Source organism: Mya arenaria, chromosome 1 (assembly GCF_026914265.1).
Source record: "Mya arenaria isolate MELC-2E11 chromosome 1, ASM2691426v1".
Classification (NCBI taxonomy): domain Eukaryota; kingdom Metazoa; phylum Mollusca; class Bivalvia; order Myida; family Myidae; genus Mya; species Mya arenaria.
This window is the reverse complement of record NC_069122.1, coordinates 44,765,697-44,778,783: the sequence shown is the minus strand read 5'-3', so window position 1 is coordinate 44,778,783 and position 13,087 is coordinate 44,765,697. Positions and strand designations below refer to the sequence as shown.

The following is a 13,087-nucleotide window of genomic DNA, read 5'->3' as shown; positions in this document are numbered from 1 at the left end:
GATATATTGACTGAGTGGCAAACAGCTTGGAACCTGACCAGGCGCCGAGTTACTCGGTGCCTGGTCTGGTTCCAAGTTGTTTGCAAAGCCTTTAAAATCGCCATCAGCAGCCTAAGGGTTAATTTCTGAAATTCGAACCTAGGTGGTAATCGAAATTTATAGTACGCCAATAAATGAAACACAGGACATAAATGACTTGCTCTTGTTAACTGATTTGAAGTGATGATATATCCTACAACAAACACAGGAAGAACAAGTACTTTGTCATCGATTACTAACAGTTATATCCTGTTCGTGCGAATCTTTTGAATAAGTTGAATCTATGTATATTGATGACAACATGGATAAATTAATAATTAAAATGATATTGATGATGCTGCCGAGTAAGATTTATTATTTTCAGACTTTGTATTTATTGATACCAATGTAATAAATTATCAATATTCTAAAGAAATAATTTAAACAAATAGTAGAAAAAATACTCTTTAGATCAATTATTGATTATGTTTTCTTTATTGTTCACGGAGAGAATCATAACGGGACAGAATGTTATCAAGTTATTAAAACTAAATCTAAATCTATTGAATGTTAAGAAAATCATCGAACTACCTTGATCAGTTGTTTGTATATCAATTGTGCACCGAATTTAGTCATGGAGACGAAAGAAGATAAGAATACATATATTGCAGGTTAAAACTTTTTGTTTGCAAATAAACTTAGCGAAAGGTGATTGTCAAGATACATATCAAAGCCGTGTAAATAAGAGTCAAAGTAATTGCATTTTAATGCATCAATTTCAATTCTAAACATAAAAAGCGTTTAAAAGTACATAATAATGGATCAGTCAACGAACAGTATCTGATGACGTAACAATTATACCGCAAGTCACAGACTACAGTACACAGGTCATGGTTCAAGATCACGAGTGTTTACAAACAATCGCCACATGTTGAATGGATTTAATTCATGTTGATATTGTTGGATGTTCAAAACTCAACCGATATAGAGATATTTAATTTATGTTGTAGTTAAGATTTTGTCATTCACCACAGGAATGAAATTAACTATCGTTCAATGCTGCACTGTTTTTAGTCATTCTAAAATGCCGTCCAGGCTTTTTTTTAATGATGGTTAGCCTAGTCTATTTGATACGATAGTATAGTGTGGCTACTGTAGTCGCCCTGTTCTGTGTTCTGTTACATGATACGATAGTATAGTGTGGCTACTGTAGTCGCCCTGATCTGTGTCCTGTTACATGATACGATAGTATAGTGTGGCTACTGTAGTTGTCCTGATCTGTGTTCTGTTACATGATACGATAGTATAGTGTGGCTACTGCAGTCGCCCTGATCTGTGTTCTGTTACATGATACGATAGTATAGTGTGGCTACTGTAGTCGTCCTGATCCGTGTTCTGTTACACGATACGATAGTATAGTGCGGCTACTGTAGTCGCCCTGATCTGTGTGCTATTACACGATACGATAGTATAGTGTGGTTACTGTAGTTGTCCTGATCTGTGTTCTGTTACACGATACGATAGTATAGTGTGGTTACTGTAGTTGTCCTGATCTGTGTGTTATTACACGATACGATAGTATAGTGTGGTCACTGTAGTTGTCCTGATCTGTGTTCTGTTACACGATACGATAGTATAGTGTGGCTATTGTAGTCGTCCTGATCTGTGTGTAATTACACGATACGATAGTATAGTGTGGTTACTGTAGTTTTCCTGATCTGTGTTCTGTTACATGATACGATAGTATAGTGTGGCTACTGTAGTCGTCCTGATCTGTGTGTTATTACACGATACGATAGTATAGTGTGGCTACTGTAGTCGTCCTGATCTGTGTTCTGTTACATGATACGATTGTATAGTGTGGCTACTGTAATCGTCCTCATCTGTGTGTTATTACACGATACGATAGCATAGTGTGGCTACTGTAGTCGTCCTGATCTGTGTGCTATTACATGATACGATAGTATAGTGCGGCTACTGTAGTCGCCCTGATCTGTGTTCTGTTACATGATACGATAGTATAGTGTGGCTACTGTAGTCGTCCTGATCTGTGTCCTGTTACATGATACGATAGTATAGTGTGACTACTGTAGTTGTCCTGATCTGTGTTCTGTTACATAATACGATAGTATAGTGTGGCTACTGTAGTTGTTCTGATCTGTGTTCTGTTACATGATACGATAGTATAGTGTGGCTACTGTAGTTGTCCCGATCTGTGTTCTGTTACATGATACGATAGTATAGTGTGGCTACTGTAGTCGTCCCGATCTGTGTTCTGTTACATAATACGATAGTATAGTGTGGCTACTGTAGTCGTCCTGATCTGTGTTCTGTTACATGATACGATAGTATAGTGTGGTTACTGTAGTTGTCCTGATCTGTGTTCTGTTACATGATACGATAGTAGAATGTGGTTACTGTAGTTGTCCCGATCTGTGTTCTGTTACATGATACGATAGTTTAATGTGGCTACTGTAGTCGCCCTGATCTGTGTTCTGTTACATGATACGACAGTATAGTGTGACTACTGTAGTTGTCCCGATCTGTGTTCTGTTACATAATACGATAGTATAGTGTGGCTACTGTAGTCGCCCTGATCTGTGTTCTGTTACATGATACGATAGTATAGTGTGGCTACTGTAGTCGTCCTGATCTGTGTTCTGTTACATGATACGATAGTATAGTATGGCTACTGTAGTCGCCCTGATCTGTGTCCTGTTACACGATACAATAGTATAGTGCGGCTACTGTAGTCGCCATGATCTGTGTCCTGTTACACGTTACGATAGTATAGTGCGGCTACTGTAGTCGTCCTGATCTGTGTCCTGTTACACGTTACGATAGTATAGTGTGGCTACTGTAGTCGTCCTGATCTGTGTCCTGTTACGATAGTATAGTGTGGCTACTGTAGTCGTCCTGATCTGTGTTCTGTTACATGATATGATAGTATAGTGTGGCTACTGTAGTCGCCCTGATCTGTGTTCTGTTACATGATACGATAGTATAGTGCGGCTACTGTAGTCGCCCTGATCTGTGTCCTGTTACATGATACGATAGTATAGTGTGGCTACTGTAGTCGTCCTGATCTGTGTTCTGTTACATGATACGATAGTATAGTATGGCTACTGTAGTCGCCCTGATCTGTGTCCTGTTACACGATACTATAGTATAGTGTGGCTACTGTAGTCGTCCTGATCTGTGTTCTGTTACACGATACGATAGTATAGTGCGGCTACTGTAGTCGCCCTGATCTGTGTCCTGTTACATGATACGATAGTATAGTGCGGCTACTGTTATCGCCCTGATCTGTGTTCTGTTACATGATACGATAGTATAGTGCGGCAACTGTAGTCGCCCTGATCTGTGTTCTGTTACATGATACGATAGTATAGTGTGGCTACTGTAGTCGCCCTGATCTGTGTCTTGTTACATGATACGATAGTATAGTGTGGCTACTGTAATCGTCCTCATCTGTGTGTTATTACACGATACGATAGCATAGTGTGGCTACTGTAGTCGTCCTGATCTGTGTGCTATTACATGATACGATAGTATAGTGCGGCTACTGTAGTCGCCCTGATCTGTGTTCTGTTACATGATACGATAGTATAGTGTGGCTACTGTAGTCGTCCTGATCTGTGTCCTGTTACATGATACGATAGTATAGTGTGACTACTGTAGTTGTCCTGATCTGTGTTCTGTTACATAATACGATAGTATAGTGTGGCTACTGTAGTTGTTCTGATCTGTGTTCTGTTACATGATACGATAGTATAGTGTGGCTACTGTAGTTGTCCCGATCTGTGTTCTGTTACATGATACGATAGTATAGTGCGGCTACTGTAGTCGTCCCGATCTGTGTTCTGTTACATAATACGATAGTATAGTGTGGCTACTGTAGTCGTCCTGATCTGTGTTCTGTTACATGATACGATAGTATAGTGTGGTTACTGTAGTTGTCCTGATCTGTGTTCTGTTACATGATACGATAGTAGAATGTGGTTACTGTAGTTGTCCCGATCTGTGTTCTGTTACATGATACGATAGTTTAATGTGGCTACTGTAGTCGCCCTGATCTGTGTTCTGTTACATGATACGATAGTATAGTGTGACTACTGTAGTTGTCCTGATCTGTGTTCTGTTACATAATACGATAGTATAGTGTGGCTACTGTAGTCGCCCTGATCTGTGTTCTGTTACATGATACGATAGTATAGTGTGGCTACTGTAGTCGTCCTGATCTGTGTTCTGTTACATGATACGATAGTATAGTATGGCTACTGTAGTCGCCCTGATCTGTGTCCTGTTACACGATACAATAGTATAGTGCGGCTACTGTAGTCGCCCTGATCTGTGTCCTGTTACACGTTACGATAGTATAGTGCGGCTACTGTAGTCGTCCTGATCTGTGTCCTGTTACACGTTACGATAGTATAGTGCGGCTACTGTAGTCGTCCTGATCTGTGTCCTGTTACGATAGTATAGTGTGGCTACTGTAGTCGTCCTGATCTGTGTTCTGTTACATGATACGATAGTATAGTGTGGCTACTGTAGTCGCCCTGATCTGTGTTCTGTTACATGATACGATAGTATAGTGCGGCTACTGTAGTCGCCCTGATCTGTGTTCTGTTACATGATACGATAGTATAGTGTGGCTACTGTAGTCGTCCCGATCTGTGTTCTGTTACATAATACGATAGTATAGTGTGGCTACTGTAGTCGTCCTGATCTGTGTTCTGTTACATGATACGATAGTATAGTGCGGCTACTGTAGTCGCCCTGATCTGTGTTCTGTTACATGATACGATAGTATAGTATGGCTACTGTAGTCGCCCTGATCTGTGTCCTGTTACACGATACTATAGTATAGTGTGGCTACTGTAGGCGTCCTGATCTGTGTTCTGTTACATGATACGATAGTATAGTGCGGCTACTGTAGTCGCCCTGATCTGTGTTCTGTTACATGATACGATAGTATAGTGCGGCTACTGTTATCGCCCTGATCTGTGTTCTGTTACATGATACGATAGTATAGTGTGGCTACTGTAGTCGTCCTGATCTGTGTTCTGTTACATGATACGATAGTATAGTGTGGCTACTGTAGTCGCCCTGATCTGTGTCTTGTTACATGATACGATAGTATAGTGTGGCTACTGTAGTCGCCCTGATCTGTGTCCTGTTACATGATACGATAGTATAGTGCGGCTACTGTAGTCGCCCTGATCTGTGTCCTGTTACACGATACGATAGTATAATGCGGCTACTGTAGTCGCCCTGATCTGTGTCCTGTTACATGATACGATAGTATAGTGTGGCTACTGTAGTCGTCCTGATCTGTGTTCTGTTACATGATACGATAGTATAGTGTGGCTACTGTAGTCGCCCTGATCTGTGTTCTGTTACATGATACGATAGTATAGTGTGGCTACTGTAGTCGCCCTGATCTGTGTTCTGTTACATGATACGATAGTATAGTGTGGCTACTGTAGTCGCCCTGATCTGTGTGCTTTTACATGATACGATAGTATAGTGCGGCTACTGTAGTCGTCCTGATCTGTGTCCTGTTACACGATACGATAGTTTAATGCGGCTACTGTAGTCGCCCTGATCTGTGTCCTGTTACATGATACGATAGTATAGTGTGGCTACTGTAGTCGCCCTAATCCGTGTTCTGTTAAATGATACGATAGTATAGTGTGGCTACTGCAGTCGCCCTGATCTGTGTTCTGTTACATGATACGATAGTATAGTGTGGCTACTGTAGTCGCCCTGATCTGTGTTCTGTTACATGATACGATAGTATAGTGTGGCTACTGCAGTCGCCCTGATCTGTGTTCTATTACATGATACGATAGTATAGTCAGGCTACTGTAGTCGCCCTGATCTGTGTTCTGTTACATGATACGATAGTATAGTGCGGCTACTGTAGTCGCCCTGATCTGTGTTCTGTTACATGATAGGATAGTATAGTGTGGCTACTGTAGTCGCCCTGATCTGTGTCCTGTTACATGAGACGATAGTATAGTGCGGCTACTGTAGTCGTCCTGATCTGTGTTCTGTTATATGATACGATAGTATAGTGTGGCTACTGTAGTCGCCCTGATCTGTGTCCTGTAACATTATACAATAGTATAGTGTGGCTACTGTAGTCGCCCTGATTTGTGTTCTGTTACACGATACGATAGTATAGTGCGGCTACTGTAGTCGCCCTGATCTGTGTTCTGTTACATGATACGATAGTATAGTGTGGCTACTGTAGTCACCCTGATCTGTGTTCTGTTACATGATACGATAATATAGTGTGACTACTGTAGTCGCCCTGATCTGTGTTCTGTTACATGATACGATAGTATAGTCAGGCTACTGTAGTCGCCCTGATCTGTGTTCTGTTACATGATACGATAGTATAGTGTGGCTACTGTAGTCGCCCTGATCTGTAACAGGACGACTACAGTAGCCACACTGTACTTTCATAGCATGTTATGGATCACAGATCAGGGCGACTACAGAAGCCACACTATTCTATCATTGCATATTATGGATCACAGATCAGGACGATTACAGTAGCCACAATATACAATGTACTATCACAGCATGTTATGGATTACAGATCAGGACGATTACAGAAGCCACACTAAACTATCATAGCATATTATGGATCACAGATCAGGACGATTACAGTAGCCACACTATACAATGTACTATCATAGCATGTTATGGATCACAGATCAGGAAGATTAAAGTAGCCACACTACACTATCATAGCACATCATGGAACACAGATCAGGACGATTACAGTAGCCACACTATACTATCATGGCATGTTATGAAACACAGATCAGGACGATTACAGTAGCCACGCTACACTACTATAGTATATTATGGATCACAGTTCAGGACGACTACAGTAGCCACAATATACTATCACATCTTTAATCAAACCCACTTCAGAAACACTACAGTAGCCCTGATATACTATGATACTAGAAATTGAACACAGATCATAAGCCAACAGACTAAGAAACAAGTAACAGACAGATTTTAATAAAGTTTACGATATATATAAATTAATGCTAGGCCAGTGCAATATAAAGGGAGATACTTTGTGTATATATACTAACGTATGAATTTCATGATTTCAGGTCTATGCCTTTCCATGAAGTGTTTTGAGTGTAATTCGGAACAGTTGCCACGGGAATGCAGCTCCGTCTTCAAGTTGACCAAGGAAAATGCTACCTACATCAGAGATGACTGTGACACGTGTCTCAAGGTGTATTTCGTTAATGGCTCAAGTAAGTTACCAATTGTGTTCAAACAGCGTGATTTTAAAGACTATAATGTTATATATATAACGAATAAGTTGCATATAATATTTCCAAGTTATTTAAATACTAGTAGCTAAAAATATCTACACCCAATGCCTAGTCATGAATCCTTGATTGCAGTGTGTGTATACCACCTGATAAATTACGTGCTACGTCGGAATGCAACGTTTTGCTCCGAATGAAGACTTTATATAAAATAGCGCAGTCCACGCCGCTTTCGGAGCCCCGCCTTTGATCTTTTATCAGAGTTTGATTGAGAGTTTAGTTTCTTAAAACATCTCGATAAACCTTTTCACAAAACGGCCGTCTGACGGTGCACTGTCAAAACATTACTTTGAAAACAGGTTTGTCGAAGTGTTTGATGAAACTAATCACCTTAACAAACTCCGGTAATAAAACGAAGGCAGGATTCTTCAAGCGTCATAGACTGCCCTTTGTTTCATTTAAAATGGTGTAGTAAAAGTAAAGTTTTCTTTGTTTTAAGTCTTCATTTTAAACAAAAAATGCCTTCTGGTGTAGCATATATGACGTAGTTTATCACGTGGTTTATCCAGATTGAGATATCAGAGTATTTTGTTCATGGGCTGTCCTATAGAATGCGAGAGTCCTATTTAACAGTGTCATCGCATTTTCAGGTTACCAGAGACATTGTCGACCCAAGGTTTCCAGTGGCTACCACCTATCTCTCGGATGCGAGAAGGATGGGGACAAACGTACATGTTATTGTCAAGAGGAATTGTGCAATGGAGCTAGGAGTGAGCTCGCTGCGTTCACTATAATGATTTTTGTTTGCATATCTGCCTACCTTTTGTATAGTTTCATGTCTCCGGATACCCTTCATCTCTGAATGATAAATAAATACTCGGATGAAGTTTTATCCGTACCTTATTCGACGCAAGCTTTGTTTTATTACGTTGAATGGAGAAACCACAAACTATCATTACCATTGCTAGTGTGAACTCTTAAACAGGATCTTGGTTAAAATTTAGGCCACTGAATGGGCTTGTCTCTGTACAAAGTTTCCATTGTTTTATCTATGTATACAAATCTATATCAGTTTTCCTTTTAACTCGTTTACAGGCCTGTTTGCGAGTGTTTCCGTTTTTTTCTTCCTTAAAATAAACATAAAACTTGTAAAGAATGAGTTGTTGTTTTCAATAAGACCCTTAAAGGATTTTAATGTAACATTCTGGAAAGTCAATCAGAAACACGAACTAATCGCTCTTTTTATCGTTTCTTTCGGGTTGAAATCTACTCAATAGGCTTTAAAAACGGTTGTCGACAATCAAAACTTAAATCCCATTTTATTGTATTAGTAATTTACTAGTTATTCTTTCTATTTTTTTTTCACAATCTGTCATAATGTTATATACAACAAGGGTGTGGGGTTGGGGTATGTAATAAACACACACATGGACACAACTGAATGAATTTAAAAGACGTTTCAATCGTTATTATTTCGTAAATACCCTAGGATCGGGTACGCTTGCCAAGGATTTTTCGGCGATAGCTGTTCAACTTCAGTTTTGACCTATATATCTAGACAAATGACCTTTTTCTGCACAAATCCGAAACAAAATCGAATAATTTCAAATCCACTGTGTTCTTATTTGTAAACAAATCGAAGATATATCGACAAATAATCGCCAAGAAAGGGTATCTGATTTTCAATATTCTGCACTACCTCGCAGCTGGGACCAGTATCAAAATCAAAGCACTGAGAATGTTGCACGGCTTAAGCGATGATTTCATCTATTGGATTTTTAAAATAGTTCATATAAATAATAGCAATCTTTTACATATTAGGCCAATTAATAGTAACAATGCTATATGGAAAAAGGAACCATTAAAATGTTCATTATTCATAAAATTAAAAAAGCAAGGGTGTATACTTTTTGAACTTGCACAAACATACATAGCAATGCAGAGAAAAATGACCAAGCTAAATACCAAGAAGTTAAAGTATGATCCCCAATATATATGTTCGCAGAATCCGAGGTATATATTAATGGATAATGACATAGGATAAATGTTCTTCTATCTAACATAAAATGCTACTGGGTATATTTCGAACATTTAGCTAATTTAACTGCTAGAGCAGTGCAGAAGGATGGAAATTGCACTTAATCAATTATGTATTGTATATCTGAGTTACATCCCTTGTGGTATCTTACTTTTAAATGAGGTCAAAACGAGAACTGCCAGGAGTTTTCAAGTTTAAAGGTGTTTTCCCTTTCATATCCGTGTTTGATGAGTATGTTACTGTAAGTATACGCAAACTATTACGCATTCTTACTTCAGAATGGATATGAACTTATTTTATAAATAAAACATTATTCCAGGTATGGTTCACAATCTGAATTTTATTGAGATCTGGTACTTTCGCGTATGTTTTCAACTACACATAAACTCAGTTGAATTTTGTGGCCTATTTCAAAAGCATTGAGCTAATGCACCCGTCTAATCATACACTCAGCTTGCCACACTGATCTGAGTTTGACGAACCAAAATATAACGTTGGAAAAACCAAACCAGTTCAGAACTTGCCACTAATCATTCTGATACGTCAGATTAATGCCATTGTGATAACCATGATGTCTACCTAGTTGTGCAAACAGTTTGCTTTGACTATAAAAGGTACTATACGTATATTGAAATAAGACTTGGCACATACCTTCTCAATGTTATTACGCACATGTTTAGCAAAAACAAATACTCTGCCATTAATATTATCACGGACCTACGCTACAGATCCTACAGGTCCTACAGATCCGTGATATAATTGAGTAAGAATTGTGTGTAAAACTAAACTTTTTTCAACCTCAGCATTACTTAAAACACTATTGATATTTAAATAAAATCATGTGCAAGTTGATAACTAGTCTGATAGATTCCATATCTCCTGTGTAATGGCTCTTTGTCAAAAGCTAAGCATTTAAGGATTGATTCTTATTTTTTGTACGTTCATGCAATATGAACGCTCGGCCGCGATTTTGCATATCCATGAACAGCGCTAGCTATTCTTCTTTTATATGAGGGATACCATTATATCATTCTTATGATGAAAGCAGATCGTAGTAAGATATCTATGGACGGTGATTCACCAGCGCCCAATCAGAGCGTTGCTTTCTTGCAAAACTCCGCCTACAAAGGTCACGAAAGGTCGACCGGTTCATGCAAAATGAAAAAAAAAATATCGTTCAGAAAATCAAGTACGAATGTATATATATTGACATGACCATTTACTTACTTAAATTACTTGAAATTTATCCACTTCTTACTTAACAAGGTTACAATATATCATATCTTGGTTACATTTGATTATCGGTCTGGTAGCTTTACAAACTACTGAGTTACGCCCCTTGGTCAAAATTCGACAAGGTATTGTTTTTTTTTATGTTATTGACAATTTAACACCTTAAAAGGGTATAATAATCTCGCATTTTGTATTTTACACACTTTTTTTGAAGGAAAAATACCATAGATTTCTACCTATTCGGTACGAAGGAAACACTAACGCAGGCGTACACATCTTAGGTTCATATTTTAATGTTCATTAACAACATTTTTTAGGTGGCAAATCGATTAATGGCGACCAGTGGTGTTTATGCGCGTCTGAACTACACATACAGGGACAGTCGTTGGACAGTTTGCCATGTAAACAGTGAAGAATTCAAATCAAATCAAAATTCCAAGTAAACTTGTTTTGCTTGTATGGCCAATTTAACGTTAAGGTTTGGAATGTAATGGATGGCACGAGAGTGCAGATAATAAGATGTAGATCATCTTCTACTTAATCATATTTTATTGCTTTTTTGTAAACATAATTATTTTGCATACAATTTACACGTACATTTACAATCAAATAAAACAAAAAGAACAAATGGGTTGGGCTACAAGTTATTACAACATTAGTTACAGCCCTTCCCAGACGTCAATATAGCGTCAATGTCGTTTAAATCTATGATTAAACGTAACTAGAAAAATGAGAAAACGTTAATTACTTTTGAGAAAAAAAAAGAATTGATTGCCACCAAAAGAAAATACAATGTTATAACATCCCAGACCGTTCATATTGTGAATGAGGGTGATATCAAAAGAAAGGTTACGTTAATTTTATGTACTTGAGAACTTCAAGAAAAAACACACTGTTTTCATCGACTGTGTTATCTTCTATCCCATATAATAATTTAGATGTTCTTAAATGATGAAATATTCGAGTATTTCGAAAAAATAAAACGCGTACTTTGCCGTATTTACTACATATAAAGAAATAATGTTCTACATCTTCTGTGCCTTGTCTACAGTCACAAATAGGATTATCACGAAGAAAGTGTATGTGGAGATATGCATTAAGGTTGCTACAAGCATTTCTGATTCTTGTATGGTGTATATTTGAAAGTCTATCTCCGACAAGATAATATTTCGGAACAATTGAGCCTTTGTATGTATCTTTTAAACGTGCCTTAAATTCATTAAGCGTGTTTCTGTTACGAAGGTGAACATCAAGCCGGTTCCACAAATCTATGGAAGATGGGATTGTTGATTTCGAGTAAATACTTACACGTCTATAGAGCTAGGTATGGTGATATAATTATGTCTGTTTCGAAGCGGATAATTGGTTGTTTGTTCAATTGTCTGTGGTATTTGTTCGCGAAGATACTGTGGCAAGCTACCGAACTTTTGACGATACATGAAAATTATTTTTTGCATTTCCCTGCGCTCACTTGGTGGAATCCAACCAATTTCAATTAAAAGTCTATGATTAGAAACTGATCGGGTTAACCCAGTTACAATTCTAGCCGCTTCTTATTGCATTCCTTCTCATAGACGGCACTATTATCCGAAACTATAGATGAATATTCAAGCAAAGGTCGCATAAACGAGATGTATATTTGATTAAGCGTTTTTCTACCAAGTTTATATTTTAACAATCTCATTGACCCAAGCACTTTAGAGACTGATTTAATAATTTGGCTTATATGTTCGTGCCATGCTCCATTTGCTGTAAACCAAAGCCCTAAGTGTTTATGGTTTTGAACAAAAGTTCAACATGTTGCCCTCGAACACGATATTTGGTAGAATCTGATTGCACAGCGTAAAAAAACATAACTTCTGTCTTAAGGGGATTGAACTGTACAAGCCATTGTTTTGCCCTATTTGAAATCTTTTTAAGATCGCTATTTAATGTAGATTCAATATGGCTGGTTTATGACGAAGAAACGGCTAGAGAGCTATCGTCGGCAAAGAGTCGCGTTGTACTTACAAGGGAGTCGGCAATATCGTTAACATAAATAAGAAAAAGCAGCGGACCAAGTACAGACTCTTGAGGTACTCCAGCATTGACATTGCGAACTTCAGAAAACGTTTGTCCAACAATAACTCTTTGTGACCTACTCGACAAATATTGATAAATCCAATCTTTCACATTGTCTTCAATGCCATACTGTTGTACATCTTCTACTACGTGTCTGATAGCTATGTAATTGCAAAAAATCAGGTTTTATCATTTAATTAATGTTTTTTTAATAAACCTTATACCCACACCCGCCGGGCTTCCCTTCATAACCTGCCTTTCTAATACATTCTACAACCACCATCCTGTTGGACATAGTCATTATGTACTAGGGATGGGTTTTGTATCACGATAGTTTATCAGCGTATCGCAATATGTGTCGCGGTGTATCCCGATATTTCATCAGTGTATCGCGTTATGTACATGTATAACATTTGAAATAAAAAAG

At 38.2% G+C, this 13,087-nt stretch overlaps 1 protein-coding gene across 1 annotated transcript; it reads left to right on the top strand.

Moving 5' to 3' along the window:
• The first annotated feature begins 259 nt into the window (after positions 1–259).
• On the top strand, positions 260–8,478 carry LOC128240129 (uncharacterized). The gene is made up of 3 exons (XM_052956651.1): positions 260–383; positions 7,161–7,310; positions 7,979–8,478. The coding sequence occupies exons 1-3, from the start codon at positions 323–325 to the stop codon at positions 8,188–8,190; spliced, it is 423 nt and encodes a 140-aa protein (XP_052812611.1). The 5' UTR covers positions 260–322; the 3' UTR covers positions 8,191–8,478.
• The last annotated feature ends 4,609 nt before the right edge of the window (positions 8,479–13,087 follow it).